The sequence below is a fragment of the Enhydra lutris genome, unplaced genomic scaffold (assembly GCF_002288905.1).
Source record: "Enhydra lutris kenyoni isolate GAN:26980312 unplaced genomic scaffold, ASM228890v2 scaffoldscaffold24, whole genome shotgun sequence".
Taxonomy (NCBI): Eukaryota; Metazoa; Chordata; class Mammalia; order Carnivora; family Mustelidae; genus Enhydra; species Enhydra lutris.
The window spans coordinates 28,355,546-28,382,257 of record NW_019154108.1 but is presented as its reverse complement, the minus strand read 5'-3'; the positions used below and the strand labels follow the sequence as shown (position 1 = coordinate 28,382,257).

Genomic DNA, 26,712 nt, shown 5'->3' with positions numbered 1-26,712 from the left:
GCCGGAAGCCTCCCTGGTACGGATTACACGTTAGTGAAGCTACTACGGTCGCCATTTTAACTGAAGTCGAGCGACCTGACCGTAATTGTCAACGTGGCTAATAGCGATGCGTTAGTCTTCAGAACTTTTCTACCTGCGTGAAGCGTTCCGGCAAATTTCCGCCCATAATAAGCATGGCGACGGCACCTCTGCTCTGATTGGTTGAATGCCTTCACCGAATCTTGGGCGCTTTCAGGCGGAACAAGGAGTGTTTGTCTCTCAGCGGTCGTCTGCGTTTGGGTACTGGATGTGCGAAAGTTTTGGGTTTGCTGGCCTTCCTGTTTCTGAAGACCGGAGGCCGGCCGCCAGGTCTGGGAGATTTGAAACCTGAGGCCGAGTTCCTTGCTGTATCCCAAGTTCGGCCTGCGGGGACCTTCGGGGAAGCGTGGAAGGAGAGGAAGGGCGTGCTCCTAGTGATCAGCCCATTCGCCTCTGCATGGTCGCGGAGACCCCCTTTGCCCTGCTGTGTGGAAGGGTTCTGTCGGCTCTTCTGGCCGCAGTTCTGTTGGTTAGAAGTGGAAACTGATGCACTGAGATGGAAAAAGGAGCTTTCCCCTACCCATTCTCCAGGGGCCCCAAAGAACTTGCAGATTTATCTAGTTTCTAGACACGTGTACTTGAATGTTCAGCGAAGGAGGGCTTAAATATTGGAGAAGAGAGCGAAAACAACTAGCATTTTAAGGGATTTGTGTCTATTTCCAAAACTGACTTTCGACCATCATCCAGCACCGGCTGCTTGGGATTCCTGAGTGTCTCTTGCCATCCAGTGGCTCCAACATGTTCTGTTGGTTAAGTCGGCTCTACAGGGGTTTTTCCACACCCACCGAAAGGATCACCCACCTGATCCGGAGTTCTCTCTCCAGAACGCTGGTGCTCACTTCACAGAGGAGAATTCCAGGTGAAAGCAGTGAGGGGCCCTGTCCTCTAAACAGTACTTCTTCCTGGTCTTTGCAGTCAGAGTGCTCTTACTCCATTTCCCTGTAGTCTGAACTGGATAGCTTTATGTGTAGAGGCAGATCTTTCACTCTCCATTTCTTACAATGTCAGTTTTTCTCTGGAGTTTTAAAAAGTAACCACATGAGTTCTGCTTTTAGCTGATGCTGTTAATAAGCCTAAAAAATTCTTTAACGTTTGAGAGTGTTTCGTATAGTCTTTTCTGTCGTGCAAGTGACCGGTTTCACTCTAGATTCATACCATCAAACTTCTGTTATTTCCAAAACCTCATTTCATTTTGGAAAGGAATGTGCACTATTGAGAATAGAGTAATTTTAGGTCTCAATGCAAATGCTATGTGATCAAAATTTACATTTCCTAATGCAGGGCAAAACTATACAGTAAGACCGTTAATTCACTTGGATTTTGACACATCTGCAGGTAAATTTAATAATGACTGAATCAAATTACACACTTGAACTTAATTTATAAATTCCATTCATAGACATTAAATACTTAAGATCATATAATTTCAGGGTCTTTATTTTCAAGCAATTTGGAAATAATATGTTTTTAATCTTGCTTTTCTTTAAAGAATTCAGTAGCTTTGTTGCTCGGACCAACACGTGTGGAGAGTTGCGTTCTTCTCACGTAGGCCAAGAAGTCACTTTGTGTGGATGGATTCAGTACCGAAGGTAAACTGGCCTACGAGTATCTGGTGGTGAGGGGTGACTGGGTGGCTGAGACAGTTAAGCTTTCAGCTCTTGATTTCTGCTCAGGTCATGATCTTAAAGTCCTGAGATAGAGCCCTGTGTTGGAATCTGCCTGCTTAAGATAAGCTTCCTGCCCCTCCCTCCCCCAAAAGAATGACTGGAGGTTGTTTTCCCCCAGTCAATTCCAAACTTTTATTAAAGTTTCCAATCAGAACAGCAAAAGCTTTGCAACTCCTGCAGGATTCTCAGAATTCCTTGAGTTTTCAGATCTGTTTTGCAAGACCCAAATAGAGTCACTGGAGTGGCATGTGTTGAAGGGTGTAATAACACGTGTTCCACCAGTGGACTGAAATGTCCCTTAGCCTACTCAAGTTGAGGAGTTTCTAGGAGCAGTAATTGGGAGTGGGCCAGCTGGTAGCTTCAATAGCATGAAAAAGTTTTATTATTCTAAATTTAGGTAGAGAAAAAGCCTAAAAACATGAACAGAGATTCGTTAAGATTAAAGCCTATTTTGTTGTTCATCTCGATATTCTAGCACATACCTGAATAGTACATTAATTAACAATGAAGAGTTCCAAAATACAGAGACTGTGTGGCCTTCCTGAAGAATATGTTCCAAAGGGGGACACTTGAGTGGCTCAGACGGTTAAGCATCTGCCTTTGGCTCAGGTCATGATCCCAGGGTCTTGGGATGGAGTCCCACGTCAGGCTTCTTGCTCAGCACGGAGCCTGCTTCTCCCTCTGCCTGCCACTCCCTGTACTTTGCACTTGTGTGCTCTCTCTGACAAATAAATAAAATCCTCAAAAAAAAAAAAAAAAAAAAAAAAGAGTATGCTCCAAATGGGTGGATATTTGACCCATAAATGTGGTGACTTCTGAACTCAAAATCCAGAGAGGTTTTCTGTACCTGCCTGGTCCTAAGGATAGTATAAGAAGTGCGGGTTGAACACTAAAATGTTGGGATTTGGGGAACCTTCTTGATGGTTTGTGGAAGTATTAGTACTTGGACCACCTGTAAAAAATTATAGTTGTATTTTTTAAGAAAAGAGTTTATAAGGACACATGGGTGGCTCAGTCGGTTAAGTGTCTGCCTTCATCTCAGGTCATGATCCCAGGGTTCTGAGATCAAGCCTCACTATGGACTCCTTGCTCAGCGGGGAGCCTGTTTGTCTCTCTCTCTCTCTTCCTGCTGTTCCCCCTTCCTTATACTCTCTCTCTCTCTCAAATAAATAAAATCCTAAAAAAGAAAAAAAAGAAAAAGGAAAAGAAAGAGAAAAGAGTTTATATTTCTATATTTAAGAAATGACCAATTGGATATTTCTAATATCCTAAAATATCTTCGGATTTTAATACTTGAAAAGTTTCCAAATTTAATAAAATTTTCTTATAAAGACTTAAGCCAATGAAAATTAAAAATTTGCCTGTTACTAACAAGCCAGCTGGATAACATTAGCTGCATGTATAACCAGTAAAAATTGAAATTGAAAATGAAAAGCCTGGGGTGCCTGGTTGGCTCAGTGGGCAGAGTGTGATTTCAAGCCCTTCTTGTGGAATGGAGTTTATTTTTTTAAAAAAAATTTTTTTTAAAGATTTTATTTAGGGGCGCCTGGGTGGCTCAGTGGGTTAAGCCTCTGCCTTCAGCTCGGGTCATGATCCCAGGGTCCTGGGATCGAGCCCCACATCTGACTCTCTGCTCGGCAGGGAGCCTGCTTCCCCCTCTCTCTACCTGCCTCTCTGTCTACTTGTGATCTCTCTCTCTCTCTGTCAAATAAATAAGATCTTTAAAAAAAAAAATAAAGATTTTATTTATTTGTCAGAGAGAGAACGAGAGTGGGAGTGAACAAGCACAAGCAGGGGGAGTGGCAAGCAGAGGGAGAAGCAAGCTCCCCACACAGCAGGAAGCCCAATGAAGAACTCCCATTTTTTAAAAAAACAGGAGCATCTTGGGCAGCTCAGTTGGTTGAATGGCTGCCTTTGGCTCTGGTCGTGATCCTGGGATCAGAACCTGGTGTTGGAGCTCCCTGCTCAGTGGGGAGCCTGCTTCCCCTTCTCCCTCTGCTCCTCTGCTGCTCCCCCTGCTTGTGAGCTCTCTCTCAAATAAATAGATAAAATCTTTTTAAAAAAATTTATAAACAGAAGATTAAGAAAATAACAAATGCAAAGTCTGGTTTTTTTTACATTAATAAATTTATATAGATAATTGCATGAATGTAGCACATAATGAAAACATATAATTATTTATTATAAAAAGAACATGGGAAATTGCATGCATTTTTGTTTGTTTGTTGTTTTGCCTGCTTAAATTTTTCGCTCAGAGATTTTTGTCCTCACATGTTCATTTTCTTCATTGATCAGGCAAAACATCTTCCTGGTCCTAAGAGATTTCCAAGGGCTTGTTCAAGTTGTCATTCCCCAGGAGGAGGTAATCGAAGGATTCCTATTATTATCTGAAAGCCTCTTTGATGCTGTGGTAGAGTAAGCTAAGTATGTTGGATAAGCATGTGTGTGTGTATGTGTGTGTGTGTGTGTGTGTGATGAAATGTTCCAGGAATAATACATTGGTTATCTCTGGGAAAGGCAACTTTTTACTGTCTATCTATCTATACCCTTTGAATTTTGAGCCATGTGAAGGGTACTACCAGCTCAAAAAAATTTACCATAAAAATGAGATAAAATATCTCTCATCATGCTTGTTGGGCAATATTGGTTTGTCTTGTAATGTTTACAAATGCATGTATACCCAACAAACATATGGTTTACTCAGTTCTTAGTCTTTGAAGTAAGTAAAGAGCAATGAATTAACTTTCAGGGATCAAGATTCATAGACGAACATAGGCACCCAGGAGAGTTCCTTTCAGTTGGACTCCATTATTGCTATTGGATGTAACTGTCCCTAAGCTAACTCTGGAGACAGTTGCCTTAAAAGTATGTAGGAATTGTTTCCATCGATCATTCTTCTCCTTATTTTCCTTTAAGGAAAACAATTCTAAAACCCTTAACTAATAGTTTTTACCTGGTATATTATGTATAGTCAAAATGGGGATGCAGTTTACAAAATTCTTTGAGAAAGTCATTAAGGGCAGCCCCAGTATTTATGGCAATCTAACTATGAGTGTTAATATTTTTCTAAACCATAGACTGCAGTTACTACATATTCCTTTAAACTCATTTGTTTGTCGGAACTGTTTTTCTCTCTCATTCTGTAGTCAGCTGCTTCTGTGAGGAAGATTCTCTGTGAAGCCCCCGTGGAATCTGTGGTGCAAGTATCTGGGACAGTAATTTCCCGACCTCCAGGACAAGAGAATCCAGTTAGTAGTTTAGAAGCGGTCTATGTAAATTTTACCTGTATACCTGTGCACTGTCTACACATTCAGGCAGCAGCGACCAAGTACCTATTAGACATCAGGCACTGAAAGTTCTGCAGGTTCTACAAATGAACCTGCAGATTCCAAAATCTTCACCAGAAGCACACACCAATGTGCACAGGCATGTTAAGACCTCTGTCAGTGAGCACATCGGCCCCAGATACGCATAAGAATGTCAAAGCCACACACAGACAGGGATGCTTTAGACTCTGCCCTCCAAGCACCCACACACTTTACATATGTAAATAAGTGCATGCGTTTTACAAATGACCACTGTGTACTTGTCCTGATGAGAGATTTTTTTTTTTTTAAAAATAGGTCTTTTCTCTCTCTTTAAGAAAATGCCAACAGGTGAGATCGAAATCAAAGTTAAGACGGCTGAACTTCTGAATTCCTGCAAGAAGCTGCCCTTTGAAATTAAGGACTTTGTGAAGGTGCCATCCTCTGTTTTTTTAAGATTTATTTATTTATTTGATAGAGAGAAAGAGTACAACCAGGGGAAGCAGCGGAAGGAGAAGGAGAAGCAGGCCCCCCGCTGAGCCCAATGTGGGACTCCATCCCAGGACTCTGGGACCATGACCTGAGCTGAAGGCAGACGCTTAACCAACTGAGCCACCCAGACATCCCATCCTCTTTTATTAATAAAATAGAGTATCTTATGAGTATCTTAAATTCTCAATACTTCATCTTTTAGTTAGAAAAAGCAATATAATTACAGGGCTGACATTTTGGGGGGGGGGGGAAGGAAATATACAGTTTTCCTCCAGCTAAGCTTTCACAAAGAAATGACAGTTGTATTTCTGATTAAAAAGTTGTCAGTGCAGAGAGATGCAGAGATTTACAGCTTGAAAATAAGCAAACCTTACTGATTCCTACAAGTACCACAGTGGAGATGCCCTCTGCTGTTCCTTGCATTTCTTACACTTGTAGCTCCACTCAGGTAATAATGTCATAGCTGTTTTTACTGTGGTGTATATATATTTTTGAAGATTTTATTTATTTATTTGAGAGAGAGAATGAGCAGGGGGAATGACAGAGAGAGAGGAGAAGCTCAGTAGGGATCTTGACTCAAGGTTTGATCCCAGGACACCCGGATCATAGCTTGAGCCAAAGGCAGATGCTTAACTGCCTTTGAGCCACCCAGGCACCCCCTACTCTGGTGCATATTTTGAAACGATCGTTGAAGTCTTTAAATATATTTTTCAAGACTCAACTATGGGCTTAAATGAACAGATAAGTGTTTAGTGAGGGTAGGCAAATTGTGATCCATGAGGGGTAATAATAATAATGAAGAGTAAAAAAAAACATAAAATCTATGCTAGTAACAAACTTAGAAGCTGTAGGAATTAAGGATGGTGTATTCGTGAATGGTGGAAAGTAAAGACAGAACTGAAGTTGTTGAAAATCCAAGCTCTGTATTAAAGTTAATATCTTTTTAATATTCAAAAAATATTTAAACATTAAATTCTTCCCATTTGTTTAGAAAACAGAGGCTCTTCGTTTGCAGTATCGCTACTTAGACTTGCGAAGTTTCCAAATGCAGTATAACCTGCGACTGAGATCCCAGATGGTCATGAAAATGCGGGAGTATCTCTGTAATCTACACGGTAAGGGACATGCCTGAAAGTTCTTAAGCACTTTTAGCATCTCTTCTGTTCATTCAACGTCTTATTGCATCTTCTCTTTAGCACGATTGAGTCAGAAGTTGTCAGACGTCTGGAATTTACTTAATGTGTAAAGCAGTTTTTGAAGAAAGGTTCATTTCCAGGTGTTCTGTCCTAGGGCATAATTTGGTAACTTAGAGCGTAATTTCGTTCTACTAGGTCACAAATACAGTCTTTTAAAGATACTGTGTGGAAGGTAGAGAAGCCCCTTGTTATTTGTGAGTTTTCTTAATTCTTTTTTTTGTTGTTTATAAATTTTTATTTTTTAAAGTTTTATTTATTTACTTGACAGACAGAGATCACAAGTAGGCAGAGAGGCAGGCAGAGAGGAAGGGAAGCAGGCTCCCCACTGAGCAGAGAGCCTGATGCGGGGCTCGATCCCAGGACCCTGGGATCATGACCCCAGCCGAAGGCAGAGGCTTCAACCCACTGAGCCACCCAGGCGCCCCGAGTTTTCTTAATTCTTTATCACGTTTATAATAATTTGTCGGGAGCTCAGAAATGTCCTGTGAATTAAACGAAACTGTTCAATCAGTCCTGGGCGGGTGGGGGTTTCTACTATGTTTGAGTTATTTTTGCTATCCAAGCAGAACATTTAGAAAACAGAACAATTCAGTAAAGAATCCATCAAATAGTTGGAATTATTTCACAACAAAAGTGTCACTTTATGAGCCAAATAGGGTTTTATGAAAATCTTAAGCTTCCATCTTGGTTGTGTGGAAATCAGTATTCAATGAGCTTGGTAACTTCTTTTAGGCAAAATTCCTAATTAAAATGTAGGAGTTTCAGATTTGTTGAACTGTACCCTAGACAGCATATTTGACAAATTCCTAATTATTAAATTCTGATGCTTCTCTCTTTTCAGGATTTGTGGATATAGAAACACCGACATTATTTAAGAGGACTCCCGGGGTATGTATATCCCTTAAATCAACCTACCAATAGTGTCTTATTAGTTATGAAATTGGACCACTTTGTTTTTATATTCATGTGGCTATATTTTTTTAATATTTACTGTTTGACAGTGGTCACATTAACTGGGTTTTGTTAAGAGAGGAGAAAATTATATGGGTATTTTGACTCAGAACTTTTCTCCTACATGAGTTTTCTTTCCCTTAATGTTTATAAATGCAAACCAATAATGAATTATTTCCTTAAAAATAAACCTCTTGTGGGGTGCCTGGCTGACTCAGTCAGGAGAGCATGTGACTCTTGATCTCAGACTTGTGAGTTCGAGCCCCAAATAGGGTATAGAGATTACTTAAATAAAAAATTTAAAAGAAAATAAACTCCTTATTCATTAAGAATTGACATTTCTAGGGTGCCTGGGTGGCTGAGTCATTAAGCATCTGCCTTTGCCTCAGGTCATGATCCCAGGGTCCTGGGATCAAGTCCCACATCGGGCTCCCTGGTTGGCAGGAAGCCTGCTTCTCTCTCTCCCACTCCTCCTGTGTTCCCTCTCTTGCTGTGTCACTCTCTGTCAAATAAATAAATAAAATCTTTTTAAAAAAATTGACATTTCGGGTGCCTGGGTGGCTCAGTGGGTTGAGCCTCTGCCTTCGGCTCAGGTCATGATCTCAGGGTCCTGGGATCGAGTCCCGCATCCAGCTCTCTGCTCAGCGGAGAGCCTGCTTCCCCCCTCTCTCTGCCTGCCTCTCTGCCTACTTGTGATTTCTCTCTCTGTGTGTCTGATAAATAAATAAAATCTTTATAAAAAAAAAATTGACATTTCTAAACATTGTTATTTATACAGTCCGTGGACTTATAAAAACATAGTTTAAAAAAGCAGTTAGCAATTACTGGATAGGAATTGCACAAAATTCTTTCAGATCATAACAGAATTGGGAATTCATTTCAGCAAGCGTGTTTATTACTTACCATGTACAAACATTGTTAAAAGCCTACTATGTGCAAGCCTTTTGGAGCACTAAAAGATGAGCAGGAGATGATCTCTATCATTTGCTCTTTAGTTAATTTCATTTGTGATGAGCTGAAGTATCAAGTTCCACCAGGTCTTAGGTTCAGGTTTTTTTTAACCATATTTCTGCTCTCCTTCTCTCATTAAAAGGGTGCGAAAGAGTTTGTAATACCATCGAGGGAACCTGGAAAGTTTTATTGTCTCCCTCAGAGTCCTCAACAGTTTAAACAGCTTCTGATGGTTGGTGGTTTAGACAGGTGAGCCTTCTGTGTGCTAGTAGTAAGTTGTCAGAAAAAGAAAAGGGAGGAAGGTGGGGGGAAAAAAAGGAAACACAAAATCATCTGATCTCTTAGAAGAAGGTAGAAAATGGGGGCGCCTGGGTGGCTCAGTGGGTTAAAGCCTCTGCCTTCGACTCAGGTCATGATCTCAGGGTCCTGGGATCAAGCCCAGCATCGGGCTCTCTGCTCAGCAGGGAGCCTGCTTCCCCCCTTTCTCTCTGCCTGCCTCTCTGTCTACTTGTGATCTCTCTCTCTCTGTCAAATAAATAAATAAAATCTTAAAAAAAAGAAGGTGGAAAATGTTTGAGCATTTGGAAAATACTTGTAAAATACCCCAAACATTTGTAGTCATTATTTAGTAAAGATGTATTGGGTAGCTGCCATGTGCAAAGCTATATGCTAGTAGATGTGCAGGGAATTAAAAAAAAAAAAAAAAGCAAAAGTTTTAGGGGCACCTGGGTGGCTCGGTTAAGTGTCTGACTCTTGATCTCAGCTTGGGTCTTGATCTCAGGGTCGTGAGTTCAGGCTCTGAATTGGGCTCCGAAGTGGGTATGGAACCTACCTAAAAAGAAAGAGAGAAAGAAAGGAACAAAGACAAAAAGTAAAGATTTTGCTCTCCAGGAGTTACTGAATATAGTAAGACAGAGTAGGGTAATAAATAAATAAACCAACTGTGATAGAACCCAAAAGTGAGTTTGTCGACAGTGGCAAACTAGGCGTTGTTTGGGGACATATTATTAAACAACTTTGTGAGCAAGGCCTTCTGGGACAGTGCTGCATCCCAGCAGATGAAGATGCGAATGGGACTGGCATAGCACAAGAAAGCTCAAGTGTATTCATGGAGCAATAAGTATTTTGATTTGGGCAGAGCAAAAGAGTCTATATAAAGAGGCATAAGCTGCCTTGCATGCCAGTCTACTATATGAATATTGAAAGGTGCCATTGTATGTTTTTAAAACTGCATAGATTAGTTAGTTTCTTATGGGTCTACCGTACATCTGCTTAGAGCATCATGAAGAATTTTTAAAATTTCATATGTCCCTTAGGTACCATTATTAATTTATTTCATAGACTGCACTGCCAAGAACTTTTAGGGAAAAGTATGTGTATCTTCCTAGAATCATGACTCAATTCATGTTATTTTTCAATTGTAGATATTTTCAGGTTGCCCGATGTTACCGAGATGAAGGTTCGAGACCAGACCGACAGCCCGAGTTTACTCAGGTACTGCGTGATACTCACTTCTGTCTCTTGGTCAGCCTTGCTCCAGCCAAGTAGTTCAAGACCGGGCAGTAATTTTTATATGTAGGCAGACCTTGTTTTGTTGTACTTTGCTTTATTGTCCTTTGCAGACGTTGTGTTGTTTACTGATTGAAGCTTTGTGGCAACCCTTCAGAGCAAGTCTGTCAGCACCATTTTTCCAACAGCATTTGCACACTTCGTGTCTCTATGTCACATTTTAGTAATTCTCACGATATTTCAAACTTTTTCATTATTGTATTTGTTTTGTTGACCAGTGATCAGTGATTGTGGTTCCCTGAAAGCTCAGATGATGTTTAGCATTTCCTAGCAATAAAGTATTTTTTGATTATGGTACATATATTTTTTGACATAATGTTATTGCACACTTAATAGACTACAGCATAGTACAAACTTAACTTTTATAGGCATTGCGAAACCAAAAAATTAATTTGACTCACTTTATTGTGATTCTGCTTCATTGCAGCAGTCTGGAACCAAGCCCACAAGAGCTCTAATGTGTGCCAGTGCTTTACTTCTTATCACATTTTATCCATCAGATATTTAATTAAACGAACCTGCAGTTGAGACACTATTTAATTTTTGATTCATTTAATGTGTCCTTCTTAGAACGCTTATGATCATCAACTAAGAAATGCCAAAGATTCCTGCAGTGTTGTAATGGTGTTGCTACGATAAAGTTCTTCTTCTTTTTTTTTTTTTTTTAAAGATTTTATTTATTTATTTGAGAGAGAGAGAAGAGAGCATGAGAGGGTCAGAGGGAGGGAGCCCAATGCAGACCCCATCCTGGGACTCCAGGATCATGACCTGAGCCAAAAGCAGTCACTTAATCAACTGAGCCACCCAGGCACCATAGGATAAAGTTCTTTAAAACAAATCCCTTGTACATTAAGAGCCAAGATTTCTGTATGTTGGCATTTAATCTGACTCATCAAAGCTGTCATGATTTGGTTTTTATATGATTGCATGTTAATCAGTGTGGTAAAGGGGCAAAAATCATAAACTTTGGAGTTGGACATACCTGGGGTCAAGTGTGGCTTCACTACTTACTAACCACATGTACACAGTTAAGTTACAAAGCCTCTCCGAGCCTTAAGCCATGAGGAGAGTGATGGGAACTAAACAGGTTGATCTGAAAGCATTAGGAAAATGCCTGACACAAAACAGATGTGCAGTATATCCTCCCAACCCCCATCCATGGATTAAGTATTTATGTGCAGAATCCTGTGGTAACTTGAAACCAGCAGAATGTATAAATATGTACATATTACTACTGTGACTGTCCAAGTTAGTTTCCCTGTGTTATTTTGGTTTCAGATTGACATAGAGATGTCTTTTGTAGACCAGACTGGAATCCGGAGTTTAACTGAGGGCCTGCTCCAGTATTCCTGGCCCAGTGACAAAGATCCTGTGGTGGTTCCTTTTCCTTCTCTGACTTTTGCTGAGGCATTGGCCAGCTATGGAACTGATAAACCTGACACTCGCTTTGGGATGAAGGTACTTCTCTTCACTTTTCCAGGACTCTGTCCTACCATCGTCCTGCAATCTGTTAAACCACTTTGAAATTTACAACCAGTTACACACATTGTTACATCATATTTTTTGTTGTTACCTTAGCTTGTTACCAAACTAGAACAAGAGAGAATAAAAGCATGTTAGCACTACAGTACTTTTGTCCTATCTACTATGCTCCAAGACCGTTTCCAAGAGTAAGGTGTTCTTGCCATAAAGTTTTTATTATTGACAACTTAAGGTAATTATATGGACATGAATGGTCACTTGAAAGGAAAAAAAAAACAAACCTATTCTTTCCTCTTTAATTTTTCTTAAGCTAAACTGGCACTTGGAAGACAAATGATTAAGATTTATTCTTTTTCCCTAGCCTATAAAGAGCTCAAGTATATGGAAATGTTTATTCAAATTATTGAGATCTATACATATTTTAACTAGGGGTAAGAGTAGGATTTATATGGAGCAGTTCCATTAACAAGCCTCTCCTTATTTGCTCTTAGAAAGCAGTGACCCTTTATGTCTATAATGCTGTTGGCATTTCTCTATCTCAGTTCTCAGTGCAAATTCCTTAGAAATCAAAGTTTCATTTCATCTATAAATAGGCAGTGTTCGATTCTTGGGATGAAAAAAATACACAGAATGTTCTAACTGCCTGTTTACAGCTGCCAACTTAACCATGTCTTATTTCTTCTTTTGTAATATGGAATAGGGGTGCTAATTACGTCAGAGTTCTTGAGTTAAGTTCCAGCTCCGGGTTGTCTTGGCCGAGTTATTTTCTTCTCCGTGCTTGGTTTATTCCTGTATTACATGGGGATAATGAGAGTGCATATCTCATACTTTTGTTATACTGATTAAATGAATTAATAATGATGAACAATACATTAGTACATTAACTCCTGTCATAGTGCCCAACCCATTAAAAACTGACTGCACTCTGTAAATGTTTAACATAATAAGATCTACTTGCTTTTTTAGACTCTTGTTTTTTAAAATTCTGAGATAAAAATTACCTCACATTTATTTACTTTTTTTGTTACCCATATTATAGATCATAGATATTAGTGATTTGTTCAGAAATACAAAGGTTGGATTTCTTCAAGACGCACTTAGTAAACCCCAAGGAGCCGTCAAAGCCATACGTGTCTCTGAAGGAACAGTAAGTGACTCGTAATTCTGTTTCTCTAGAGTATATATTCGGGAAGTAAATATGTTCAACATCGGCACATTAAACTTCAAGTAGAAGAGTTCTTTTTTTAAGAATATATATCTTTAGGGCACCTGGGTGGCTCAGTGGGTTAAGTGTCCAATTCTTGATTTCAACTCAGGTCATGATCTTAGGGTCCCACCATTGAGCCCCACGTTGGGCTCTGCACTGGGCATGGAGCCTGCTTGAGATTTCTCTCTCTCCCTTTACCCCTCCCCCACTTCTAAAAAAAAAAAAGAAAGAAAATACATATTTTTATATAAAGTAGAGAATAAAACCTTGTGAGTGTGAGTTTACACTCAAGATCTAGAGTTTTTGTCTTTCTTTTAAAAAATGCTATAAAGGGACACCTGGGTGGCTCAATTAGTTCAGCCGCTGCCTTTGGCTCAGGTCATGATCCCAGGGTCCTGGGATCAAGTCCTACATCAGGCTCCTTGCTCAGCGGGGAGCCTGCTTCTCTCTCTCTGCCTCTGCATGCCACTCTGCCTGCTTGTGGGGTCTCTCTCTGTCTCTCTCTCTTTGACAAATAAATAAAATCTTTTTTAAAAAGGCTATAAAGTCTCTTCTACTTCATTTGAGATCATTCCCACCAGTGATGAGCATGAAATAGTATTCATATGTCTTCCAGCCTCAGTTTACCCAAAGGCTCCCAGCCCATATCAGCTCCAGGATCACCCTTGCATGTTGGTTCTGGGTCTTCCGAGGGCTCTGGTCTCGGTTGCATTCAGTTGCATTAATAACAGCAGGAGGGGGGCGCCTGGGTGGCTCAGTGGGTTAAGCCGCTGCCTTTGGCTCAGGTCATGATCTCAGGGTCCTGGGATCGAGCCCCGCATTGGGCTCTCTGCTCAGCGGGGAGCCTGCTTCCTCCTCTCTCTCTGCCTGCCTCTCTGCCTGCTTGTGATCTCTCTCTGTCAAATAAATAAATAAAATCTTTAAAAAAAAAAAAAAAAAAAAAAACAGCAGGAGGGCGAGGAGGTGGAAATGTGAAAAGCCAAAACGAGGGGAAGTGAGGGCAGGAGAAAGAACGGCTGGGCTAGGCAGACCCCGACTCTGAGGTGATGAGACACGTCTGTTTTCCGTAGTTAGCACACCTGCGTTGAACAGGATGTGAGAAGAGGGGTTCTGGAAGTACTTTGGATAAAATTACTGTTTTGAAAGACTACTCCTTTGTGTTCTTGAGCATATTAGTGTATTCAAAGTGGGAATAAGAATTCAGTCTCATTACTTTTTATTCACTTCGTATGGTTAGTGGAAAGTAATTTGTGTCCGTACTCTAGCCCAGACATAATGAATGCGTTCAGGTAAGCTCAGTTTAACATATACTGCTTGGTATTATTTGCCTCAATTTGAGTATGTCCAGTCTTCCCCAAGCCGACTATAAGAAGTGCAGGAGTGTGAATCATGTCTCTGCCTTTCCGTATCTCCCATCCCTAGTCTAGTGCCCCGAGAATATTAGTTACGATGATAGTCCTAGTGTTTGTTACAAAGGCATTGAGATAACTTTAAAGAAGTAAGATACAAAGAATTTTAAGTGACCTGAAATAAGCAAATTCTGAGTCCTCTTTCTGATCTGAAAATGGTTTTTTCTTACACAATTCAGTTGTAAAGATTTGAACATGATCCCTGCGTATTCCACAGGCAGGCTTTTCTGTGGACCACGTTTCCAGCCGTTGCCAATGATTCCTACATAACTGTGGGGAGAGGGGGACAATAAGCCCTGTACAAGCTCTAAAATGTTGTCATTTGGAAGCAGAAATTAAATTTTATATTAAATCCTATTGTGGTGGACACAAAATGTATTTGTAGCCCATTTGATACCATAGACATGTTTATGAAGCTGAGTTTACTGTCTTTTCAGAAATACTTAAAAAGGAAGGACTTTGACTCCATTAGAAAATTTGCAGCTGACCATTTTAATCAGGTAAGGAATTAATTACAATAGTTGTTTTTTCCCTATTAGGGATTCCATATTTTTAATAAGTGTTTGAGCTCTTTATATAATCTCTAATTTTTGAGGTCTTACTATGTCAGACCATTCTTCTACTTTTCTTCTTTTAAGGTTCCTCTAATCCCAGGACAAGACTCTAAGATTTTGACTTAGTTGAATTCACCATTGATCAGAATGTGAAAATTCAACCATAGTTTTTTTGTTTTGTTTTTTAAGATTGTATTTGTTTATTTATTTGTCAGAGAGAGAGAGAGAGAGAGAGAGCGAGCACACAAGCAAGCAGGGTGGCAGGCAGAGCAGAGAAAGAAACAGGCTTCCTGCTGATCAAGGAGCCTGATTCGGGACTTGATCCTAGGACCCTGGGATCATGACCCGAGCCAAAGGCAGCAGCTTAACCGAGTGAGCCACCCAGGCATCCCTCAACCATAGTTTTTAAAATAAATGTGGAGGGGCACCTGGGTGGCTCAGTTGGTTAAACTGTTAAGCATCTGCCTTCAGCTCAGGTCGTGATCAGGCTTCACGTCGGGCTCTCCCTGGTCAGTGGGGAGTCTGCTTCTCCCTCTGCTTCTCTATCCACTGGTGCTCTCTCTCGCTCTCACACTCTGTCACTCTCTCTCTCAAATAAGTAAAACTATTTTTAAAAATAAGTAAGTGTGAAGTTTTAATCCAGTTAGGATTAGATTAGAGCCTCATTTGCCCAGGGCTTGAAGGAAGCCTGTATTCATTGTTCTTCCTGTACCTTTTTTAAAATTTTTAAAATTAAAAAAAATTTTTTTTTTAAGATTTTTAAATTCAGAATTTTTAAAATTCTGAATCCACCTTTGACAGACACATTTTGTGTTGTTGGCTTGGTGAATGGAGGAACTGAACTACAGAGGAGTGGGAGTGGCAAACGGGCCTTTCTTATCTTGTCACTGGACCTGGAAATTGTCTCAGCCTTCTCGGAATCAGTAACTTTAAAAATAGTCATGCCCTCTGAGTCATTAACTTTCTGTGACATACTTTGTAGAATACATTCTAAATCTGAAGAGAGTATGCTCATTATAGTATCCTTTACAATAGGAATAAGATGAAATTATATGGGAATACTTAAATTAAGGTATAATCAAAGGAATTGATATGATTAAAGTTCCTTTTTTAAAACTTTGTCTCCAAAGAGTTTGTAGCATGGGGGATATGTTGATATTGTAATGATTTGTAAGAAAAGGAAAATACAGAATTTTATATAAACACGGATCATAACCATGTAAAAATACAGTATTTGTGTACTGAAAATGGACCACCCACCTCTGCCACCACCACAGCCAAGCCTCATACCTCGGGCTTAAAGGGATTTTTCAACAAGAAAGAAAGATTAAGATAATGGTTTCCAAAATGGGTCAAGGCAAAATGAGAAAAGTCAGAGCAATATAAAAAGCTTTTCATAAAGTTAAATGAATTTAAAGAATTATCCTCTACTTCTCCTTGTTCTTTATTGTAAAGACGTATGTTCTTTTATGAAATGATGCTAATAGCAGATAATGTTTTAAGTTTATTTTATGCCTTTGATAAAATTCATAAGTGGCAACTCTAGATCTTCCAATTTTTTTCTTTACTTTTATCTTGCTAGTGTTTAGAGTCTGCACTTAGTAACGACAGGACCGGGAAATAAGCCGGAAGGTTAACTTCAGTAACCTTCAGTTCATGAAACTCTTACTACATGTTCTTTTTTTCCTTTTTACCATTTCTCATTAACTGATTTTTATAGAAGAAATGGGTAACACTTCTGTTTTTTTAATGTATTATTTTTACTTGATTTTTTTTTTTAAATATGTGTCTGAATTTTTAGCAATATAGCACATGCACAGAGTTAAAAACACAAGTAGTAGGATGCCTGGGTGACTTAGTCCGTTAAGTGTCTGCCTTTGGCTCAGGTCATGATCCCAGGGTCTTGGGATCAAGTCCCACATTGGGCTCCTTGCTCAGTGGGGAGCCTGCTTCTCCCTCTGCCTGCCACTCCCCCCGCTTGTGCACACGCTCTCACTTTCTCTCTGACAAATAAGTAAAATCTTCAAAAACAAACACACACACAAGTAGTAAAGGATTAATGAGATGCATAAGTGTGTGCTCTAGCTCACATCACTCCAGTCCCACACCAGCCAGAATGTCTCCGTTTTTTAGAAATATATCTGCATACTGGTGTTTTTGTTTGTTTGTGTTTGTTTTTACTTATCCATTTTAAACTTGATCTGTTAACGTCTGCATAAGCGACAAGGCTTCCACACACAGGCCTTACCTAGTTATTCCATACCTCCTGCACAGCCGTCTTTCTGGACCTTTCCTTCATTCCTCTTTTGAGTTGAAGCCACTCTCCCTGGATCCCAGATCTTCCTCTTTCTTATTTGTGTTGGAGTAGATCCTCAAGTAACTTCCTAAGAAAGCACACAAGAGATACACTTGCTTCGCCTAAAAATGTCTTTATGTTCAAAACCTCACTCTTGATGACTAATTTGGCTTAGTATAAAATTCAGAATTGCAGTCACATCCCTTTAGAACAGTGCTACCCAGGGCACCTGAGAAGCTCAGTTAATTGAGCCTCCAACTCTTGGTTTCTGCTCAGGTCATGATCTCCTGGGTCATGGGATCAAGCTCTGCATCAGCTCCACACTTAATGGGGAGTAGGCTTGAAGTTTCTTTCCTCTGCCCTTACCCCCACTTTCTCTTTCACAAGAGCCCTCACTCTGTGCTGTCCAACAGAACCTTCCTTGTTGGTGGAAATGTTTTGCTTCGGCGTCATCCTATATGGTAGACCCTAGCCAGGGCAGCCATTCAGTGCTTGAAATGAAGCTAGTTTACCTGAGGAGATGAATTTTTAATTTTATTTCATTTCAGTTAAATAGGTATGTGTGAGTGGTGGCTACTGTATTTGACAGCACAGCCTTAGCTTGCTGAAAGCATTGCTTTTTTCTGTTGTACCTGCTATTACTGATGAGAAGCCTGATGCTGACACGAATGTGTTCCTTCACAGCAAAGCTGCTTGTTTTCCTTTGGAAGCATTCAGCCTCCTGATCCTTAATCTTGCAGAATTTCAATTTGTGTACGTTTGGGTCGTTTTGCATTCATGTGTTGTACCCTACAGGGGTTGTTTCAGTATGATGGCTCATGTCTTTCATTTGTGGAAAATTGTTCTATTACTGATTGTTTTGACTTCATCATTCCCTCTAGTCTCTTTTTTTTGGAATTTCTTTTAGCCATATTTGGACCTCCTTTTGTAACTTAACTAGTATGTCTCTCTCTTTTTTTTTTCCCTGTGTTCTTCCTCACCATTTTCTTTTCCTTTTTATTCTGAGAAATTTCTTCAACTCTTCTGTTGATTCATTTTAGCAATCATGTTTCAGTCCCAGTAGCTGTTTCTTTTTCTTTTCCATATTTTATTCTGGTTTTATTGATAGAATATATTTTTGAGGGCCTTTTGAGGATTCAGTCCCTAAACTACCTCTTTCCTCTTGCGTCCTTTTTTTTTTTTTTTAAATACTGCAGCATTTCTTTGATGTATGGTAACTGTTGATTGTATATATTTAGAATGAGGTGGGTTTTTTTTTTTTAAGTTCTTTCTTGAATTCCAGTCAGTTAACATGCAGTATAATATTAGTTTCAGGTTTACAATTTAGTGAGTCGGCATTTCCTTACAATACCCGGTGCTCGTCACACGTGCACGCCTTTACCCCCATAACCTGTTTCACCCATCCTCCCCCAACCTCCCGGAACGTCCTCCCCTCACCTTCCAGAATGAGGCATTTAAAAAGCTGGCTGGTTCACTTGGTAGAGCATTCAACTCTTGATCTCTCTATCTCCAGGTTCCTGAGTTCAAGCTCCACATTGGGTGTAGAGCTTACTTAAAGGAAAAAAAAAAAAATATTTTTTTAAATGGTTAGGAATACAGGGTCCTTGGAGGGGCTTTGTGAATGGGTACGTTCAGTTTAGGGGGAACAGCAGAGCCACTGGCCCCTACCCTGAGAATCCAAAGCTTCATCGGAGTCCTGAGCCTACCCTCTGGGCTTCTGCAGGATAAAATCCATCCCTTCTGCGCTGAGACGCCTCCATTCGCTCCAGGCCAGAGCTCCCTGTAATCGTTCCTATTCCGTTCACTTGCAGCCTGCCACAGATTTGCAGAAAACTCTTTGCCAGTGTCTCCCCAACTTTTATTCCCTTTTGTTTCTGATTATGGTGAGATGACATCTGTAATTCCTCTAGTACCAGTTTGAAGGGGTTGAGGGAGGGAGTGAAAATCATCTCGTGTCCTGTTGGGAGCAAGAAATCTTTCTATGACAAGAAAAATAAATCACCCCCACTTTTTAAAAAGATGTAACTAAGTCTTTTTCTTTATCACAGGAAGTCTTACCTGTATTCCCAGAAGCCAGTAGAAACTGGAATTCTCCAGTTGCTCAGTCCATACTGGAGGAGCAAAGATCGGGACTAATCAGACTAATGGAAATCCGAGAGGATGATGTGGTCCTGCTGACTGCTGGGGAGCACAAGAAAGCAGTAAGAGGGGGTGCCTGGGTGGCTCAGTGATTAAGCATCTGCCTTCAGCTCAGGTCATGATCCCAGGGTCCTGGAATAGAGCCCTGCATGGGGCTCCCTGCTCAGCGGGAGGCCTGCTTCTCCCCCTCCCACTTCCCCTGCTTGTGTTCCCTCTCTCGCTATCTCTCTCTGTGTGTCAAATAAACAAATAACATCTTTAAAAAAAAAAAAAGAAAGAAAGAAAGCAGTAAGAAACACCACCTGTGAACAGCTGTGCTATTGATGCTGTGTACATAATACATATTTAAAATTGACTTAATTTCATAAAATGGGGCTGCTCTATATGAGTTTTTCTATTAATAAATACCTTTCAGCACTTAAAAACAATGCTTAAAAACAAAATCACTTAAAAAGCACTTAAAAACAAAAATCCAAAGAAGTGTTTTCTTCATCAGCTCCCAGCCTCTATCGGAATTGCTCACACAGTGATAATTACGATGTGATGATTGGCATTGTTCACACAGATTAGATATGGCTCTGATTAGGAAAGCCACTCAGGTCAAGGGCCATTGGTATTCCTTGTAGGACTGTGAAAAAATGTTTTCACTTTCAAGGTTTTGTAGATTAGGAAGATTTGGTAATCCCAAACTTTTGTAGATAATGCATTCCTAAAACTGTGGAGGGAGAGATCAGACTGCTGGAAGGCTACTGGGCTGGCAGACATCTCCAGCCCTACTTGGTCAAGACCAGACCCTTCCTCCTCAGGAACAGCTGCTGGGAGGTGATGAGTGCTGCCATGCCCTGGCCATCTCACCACCCTTCAGGAGATCTGTGGAGTGGACTGAGCCATAGAGATCACTGTAAAAGGTACAGAAGGATGGAATGTCAGTCAAACATGAATATCGAAAATACATTGGAAAGGTCAAGTGTGATATAAATTCACGTTTGCACTAAAGTATAATATGATTTCTTTATAGCAGTGGTGTTTGATTAATACTTTATCAAGTCCCTTCTTCTTTTTTTATTTGTGCTGTACATATCATTGTTTCTTCCAAAGGAAAAGCTTCAGAGGTCAGTTTCAATGCAAAGTGTAACCCACTATCCAGCGCCGGGCCAGCTCAGTCGAAAGAGTATGCGACTCTTGGTCTTGGGGTCATGAATTGCAGCTCCATGTTGGCTATAGAGATTACTTTAAATAAATCAATAAATAAAATTTTAAAACATTTCTTTTGAATAAGTAAGTAAATAAATGTGGAACCCTCTTTCCCTTCACCTGCCATAATGGTAAAGAAAGCTATTTAATTACAAATTTGGTTTGATGCCACAGTCATGTTTTGTTTTGTTTTTTTAAATTTTTAAATTTTTATTTATTTGTTTGACAGACAGAGATCACAAGTAGGCAGAGAGGCAGGCAGAGAGAGAGGAAGGGAAGCAGGCTCTGTGCTGAGCAGAGAGCCAGATGTGGGGCTCGATCCCAAGACCCTGGGATCATGACCTAAGCCGAAGGCAGCGGCTTTAACCCACTGAGCCACCCAGGCGCCCCCGCAGTCATGTTTTTAATGAATTCATTTATCAACATTATTGTTTAATACCGTCATGAACAGCGCCGATAAACTTGCTGGGGAATGCACCAGTTAACTACAAATTTTACTGTCAATGAGTTTCTTACAAAAGAACTTGGGATTTTGTATTGTATAAATACCCTGCTGCAAACTTACTGGTCATTCTGCTTTCCCCTGGTATGAGGTGAAGCTGATGGTGTTCTTCTCTCAGGAAAGTGCCATTTGAATTCCTGCTAGGACTCCTTGAAAGAACTAAAAATTGGACTCAAGAGAAATAGCATTAGCACTCTGAATATGCCACAGGTCAAGTGCCCCAGGGGCACATGTAAGCTAGAATAGGCCCTGTGGTTGTTTCTAGGCATGGTTTCCTTTCTCAGGGAAGCTCCGCATATCGTAGTGAGCACTTCTGTTTGCTCAGCACTGTTCTGTGTACTTTGTGGACGTTAACTCATTTAATCCTCATGCCAACCTTATGGGAGAGAAGGACCATTCTAAGATCAGAAAACAGAAGCATGGGGGCGCCTGGGTGGCTCAGTGGGTTAAGCGTCGGCCTTTGGCTCAGGTCATGATCCCAGGGTCCTGGAATCGAGCTCCACGTTGGACACCTGCTCAGTGGGGAGTCTGCTTCTCCCTCTCCCTCTGCCTGTCCCCCCACCCGTGTGCTTGTGCTCTCTGCTCTCTCAAATAAATAAAATATTTTTTTTTTTAAAGAAAGAAAGAAAACAGGCATGGAGGTTAGAAATGTGTTCACATGCAACCAGGCAGTAGGGGAGCAGGTTTCTAACCTATGAAGTCTGGTTTCAAAAGTCACACTCTTAAATGGACCTCTTACCCATACTGCCCCTCTGATCATAGCCAACATTTGCTGGCCATCAGCTGGGTGCCAGGCACCCCTTGGAGCCTCACTGCACCCCGCAGGAGCAGTCAGGAGAATAATCACAGAACAGCCTCCGTAGGTATCTCTCTTGATGTTCACAGCAGCATTTTGGAGTAGATTGGTTTTTCTCCATGGTCCTCCGGAAAAAGGTGTGGAGAAGTGAGTCAGTAGCCAAACCGAGATACAGCCCAGGTGAGTCAGACTCAGGTGTCTGTGCCCTCTGTCACTGTGTTACCAAATTCTCACCCGATCTTCCGAGTGTGACAGTCCTTCTCAACCATGTTTCAATCCGATCATCCTCAACTCTTTGTCTCCTGAGAGGCTCAGAGTGTCTGAGTCCCTTCTCAGAGGATGGCCTGGCTGTAGAGTCCAGCTTGTGTCATTTGCTGCTTACTCTGTCATAGTGGTTAAATCAACATTCGTATCTTCTGTTTACAGTGCTCTGCGCTGGGAAAATTACGACTGGAATGTGCTGACCTTCTAGAAACGAGAGGATTGGTGCTACGTGACCCAGCTCTCTTCTCTTTCCTTTGGGTTGTGGATTTCCCACTCTTTCTTCCCAAGGAGGAAAATCCCGGAGAGTTGGAGTCAGCCCACCACCCATTCACTGCTCCACACCACAGTGACCTGCAGCTCTTATACACCGAACCCGAGAAGGTACCATATCTGTTCTTCCACATAAAAAGGAAATGGGGAAACAAAGGCAAAAATGGTCTGATTTCACAGTCTCACCCAGTTCTGGAAGCCTCAGAGAGGTGGTTGGGTTTGAGCACATAGTAAATACATTGTCTCTGAGTAGCTGCACTGTCTTCAACCTGTAGAACTGAAAATTAGAAATTTTCCCTAACGTAAAGGCTCTGTGAATCTTGTAGGTCCGTAGCCAACACTATGACTTGGTTTTAAATGGCAGTGAGATAGGCGGGGGTTCTATCCGAATTCATGACGCAGAGCTCCAGCGCTACGTTCTGGCAACTTTACTGAAGGTAACATCATCTTCTAACCTGTTGTTGTTGTTGTTGTTTTAACCAGAATATTTGTTGTTCTAGCCAGCATTGATGTGTATAGTGGTGAGCATAGCTGCCTTCCAGAATGTTTGTGGGATTTGTTTTTTTTAATTTGTTAGGAATGAAAGACTCACTAGATAGAGAATAGTGTTGGCTTGTCTCTCTACCTTTAGTGTAAGACTTTGAAAAGTAATTGATCATAATAGTCGTTTATTAGTAGGGACCGTTGTGTGCTGGGCATTAAGTACTTTATATGCACAGACACATTTAATCCTCACAATTACCCTGTTCTGCCCATTTTAGAGATGAGTGACCGAGGCAGATTGATAATCTGCCCGGAGTCACACAGCACAGAAGTCACCAGAGCCATTATTCGAATCCAGGCCAGGTGGCTCTTGAGCCCAAGCTTCTAACCTCCGAACCACCACACTGCACAAAAAATGATGTGGTCAGAAATGCATGGAAGTGTTGATTATGCTAGATAAAGAGCCTGGCTTGAAAGAATTTTGTATCATTTCATATGGGTGATAAGATATGACAGAGAGTGGGATAATCAGGATTTTTAAAAGAAGAGTCTCCACAGATGCAGGCCTAAGAAACTGCAGTTTCTTGATGATTCGATGGAGGGCCAGGTTAGATTTCAGGAAAAAAATTGTCCAAGGAGAGTCTGATCTTGAGCGATTATTTAGTGGGATTAACTAACAGGTGTGAGGGAGGATGGAAGAACTTTTCTTTTTTTTTTAAGATTTTACTTATTTACTTTATTTACTTATTTACTTGACAGAGAGAGACACAGTGAGAGAGGGAACACAAGGAGGGGGAGTGGGAGAGGGAGAAGGTTTCCCTCCCCACTCAGGTTTCCCACTGAGCAGGGAACCTCATGCGGGTCTCCATCCCAGGACTCTGGGATCATGACCTACGCCAGAGGCAGACGCTTAACGACTGAGCCCCCCATGTGCCCCTAGGATGGAGGAACTTCACTGAAGGCAGGGTTGGAGAACTCCAAACCACAGACTCCCCCCATCAGCCTTGAGGACATTGCGACGTCCCATAATATTTCTCCTCCCAACTCAAGGCATCCAGTCATCAGTTTCCCAGCCAGGTTTCTTCCTTCCTTTCATTGTCAAGCTTCTTAAATGAGTCAGTGAGAATCCATGGCTTCTGCCTCTTCCCCACCACCCGTGGTTCTCAGCCCTGCTGCGCACTGGAACAGAATCAAGTGGAAATTGTTAAAAACAAACAAAAAAAGACCACCCCACTACTCCATCCCAGGTCAATTACAGGAAAGGTTGTAAGTGTGAGGCTTTCGCTTTCATTCCTTAAAAGCTCCCCTCTTGTTTCAGCTCTGTAGCCTGGGGAGAGAACCACCGTCAGACACACTTTCAACATTTCCACACACATTGCCCCACATAAGTTAACTCGCAGAGCCACCAGATCCAGCGGCCTGTTCTTAGCCCCCAAGCTGTCCTACCTCCCAGCAGCATTTGACGTTCTTCCTCTCTCTCTCTTTTTTTTTTTTTAAAGATTTTATTTATTTTATTTGACAGGCAGAGATTACAAGTAGGCAGAGAGGCAGGCATAGAGAGAGAGGAGGAAGCAGGCTCCCTGCTGAGCAGAGAAGACGCTCTTCCTCTCTTAATACTGTTCTCTTACCTTGGCCCTGTGATAGGACACTTCCTGCTTTTTATCCTACCCTTCTGAGCCCACACCTCCATGTCCTTGATAGGCGCTACCCTGTCCCCATTCTCAGTGTAATACTGGCTGCGTTATTGTGTGCCAGGCATCTCTCTACATGTTTCATTCTGTGACTTGTCCTAGTCTCTTGCAAAACCGTAAACAATCTGAAGGTGGTTTTTTTTTTAACTCGTTTTTTTTCCCTTTAGCATCTACGCTTACTGTGGACCCTCAGTGTGTATTCAAATTGAATTCTGTTTTGAATTTCAGGAAGATGTGAACTTGCTCTCCCATCTGCTCCAGGCTTTAGATTTTGGGGCGCCCCCTCATGGAGGAATTGCCTTAGGTAAACAACTGTCCTTTGACAAGCTAAATTTCATTCCGTAACCTTATGTCTCAAATTTGGGCTCAGTTTCCAGGCAGGGGCAGAGGTGGAGAGGAGGGCATAAAAAGGATAGGGTGCGAGCCCAAGAATTCTGTAAGATTTTAAGTTTCTATTTTCCTTTCGTTGATATAGTGTACTTCTAAAATGTACTTTAATATGTACTTTACCAGCTAAAGGTAAAACTTTATAATTTGCACTTGAAAGATTTCTTTTTTTTCTTTTTTTTTTTTTTTTGTCAGAGAGAGGGAGAGAGAGAGAGAGAAAACGCACAAGCAGTCAGAGGCAGAGAAAGCAGGCTCCCTGTGGAGCAAGGAGCCCGATGTGGGACTCGATCCCAGCACCCCGGGATCATGGCCTGAGCCGAAGGCTGCGGCTTAATCAACTGAGCCACCCAGCCATCCCTTGAAAGATTTCTTAATAGAATAAAACTTCAGTGTTAAGTCAATATTGTTCAAGTCCCTGGGGGCTCACAGACGCATTCATAGGCGACTGGAAGGCACTGCTCCGTGTAGTATTCAGCTTGTGTGAGAGCAGGAACATGCCAGTGCCCTTCTGCCGTCGTTGCTCACCTTGCTGGTTTTATCAAACGAGGAGTGTGAGAAATTCTCGGAAGCTTACCTAGATTGTAGGCACTCAACAGCAAGGACTTCCGTTTGTGTTCTTGGAGTGCCCTGCACAGCACCTGGTTTTTGTCAACCTTTAGAAAACCCTTGCTAAGGACTCATTAATTGCTGTCACTTCATTTGAGCATGTGAATATTCATCCTCGGCATTCTTCTAGGATAAGACAGAAAAGAACCTTTCAAACACACAGAAGTTCCCTAAAAAAGGCTGGGAACTCTGCTTGGCTGCAACTAAAGATTCTTATTTAAAAGTTCTCTACAGCCTTTGTGGAAAAACTTAGTCACTCCCAACCTTAGATTCCACTCTCATCTGTTACCTTTGTATTTTACTTCCAGGGTTAGACAGACTGATATGCCTTGTCACTGGAGCACCAAGCATCAGAGATGTCATAGCCTTCCCCAAATCCTTCAGGGGGCACGACCTCATGAGCAATGCCCCAGATTCTCTCCCTCCTGAGGAACTGAAGCCCTATCATATCCAGATCTCCTGGCCAGCAGACTCAGAAGCAGAAAAGAGCTCGTTGAATCAGCCATCCCATCCAGAAAGCTGAGCTTTTGAGTTTTGTCTGCTTGGCTTCCCAAGGCTGAAATCAGATGCAGAGTGCTGCCACAAGCCTGGTGAGCAGGTCTTCAGGGGGAAGGAATCCAGACAACATTCTTCACCACAACAAAGAAATAGAAGGTATCTAATTTTGACTTGATAACACGCATTACTAGGATTTTTTGTTTGGGACTTTTGTATAGTTTCTGTTACCTGGACAGGTGTGAAAATGGCCCTTTGTCTGAGTAATATAATAGCTTAGTGTTTTCTCATCATGTTTTTCATACCTGGATAGTAGATCGTTTACTTGAGACAGAGGTAATCAGTAATCAGACCATGTGAAATGTGGGGAGATGCTTGCCCCTTTAGTCAATTGATGAGGGGGTCATTTCAACCAGCTTCATCAAGAGAGTCCTGTAAAGGAAGCTAAATAGTGATATCTCAACAATAAGCATAATATAGTGAGAAGCATCATGATAGAATACCAAAAAAAAAAAAAAATCACCAAAATGAAAGTCATAAAATCTTGGTGTTTCACCTTGAGCAAATTATATAAGCCTCCTTTCCTGCTTATATGAAATGGGAACGCTGCTTGTCCTGGCTACCTCACCAGGCTCCTCTTGCCAGAACCAGAGGAAATGATGTATGTGGAAGGAATTGTGAATAAAAATAGTTTGAAAAACTATAAAGGATTACACAAATATAATAGA

At 41.2% G+C, this 26,712-nt stretch overlaps 1 protein-coding gene across 1 annotated transcript; it reads left to right on the top strand.

The window, feature by feature from the left end:
- Positions 1–203: 203 nt before the first annotated feature.
- LOC111150773 (aspartyl-tRNA synthetase 2, mitochondrial) lies at positions 204–26,484 on the top strand. The gene is made up of 17 exons (XM_022508366.1): positions 204–937; positions 1,568–1,667; positions 4,041–4,107; positions 4,892–4,993; positions 5,389–5,484; positions 6,534–6,657; positions 7,580–7,626; positions 8,783–8,889; positions 10,065–10,134; positions 11,488–11,667; positions 12,731–12,838; positions 14,745–14,807; positions 19,206–19,358; positions 22,215–22,433; positions 22,649–22,759; positions 24,725–24,800; positions 25,798–26,484. Exons 1-17 carry the CDS (start codon positions 817–819, stop codon positions 26,010–26,012), a joined length of 1,959 nt encoding a protein of 652 aa, XP_022364074.1. The 5' UTR covers positions 204–816; the 3' UTR covers positions 26,013–26,484.
- Positions 26,485–26,712: the final 228 nt, after the last annotated feature.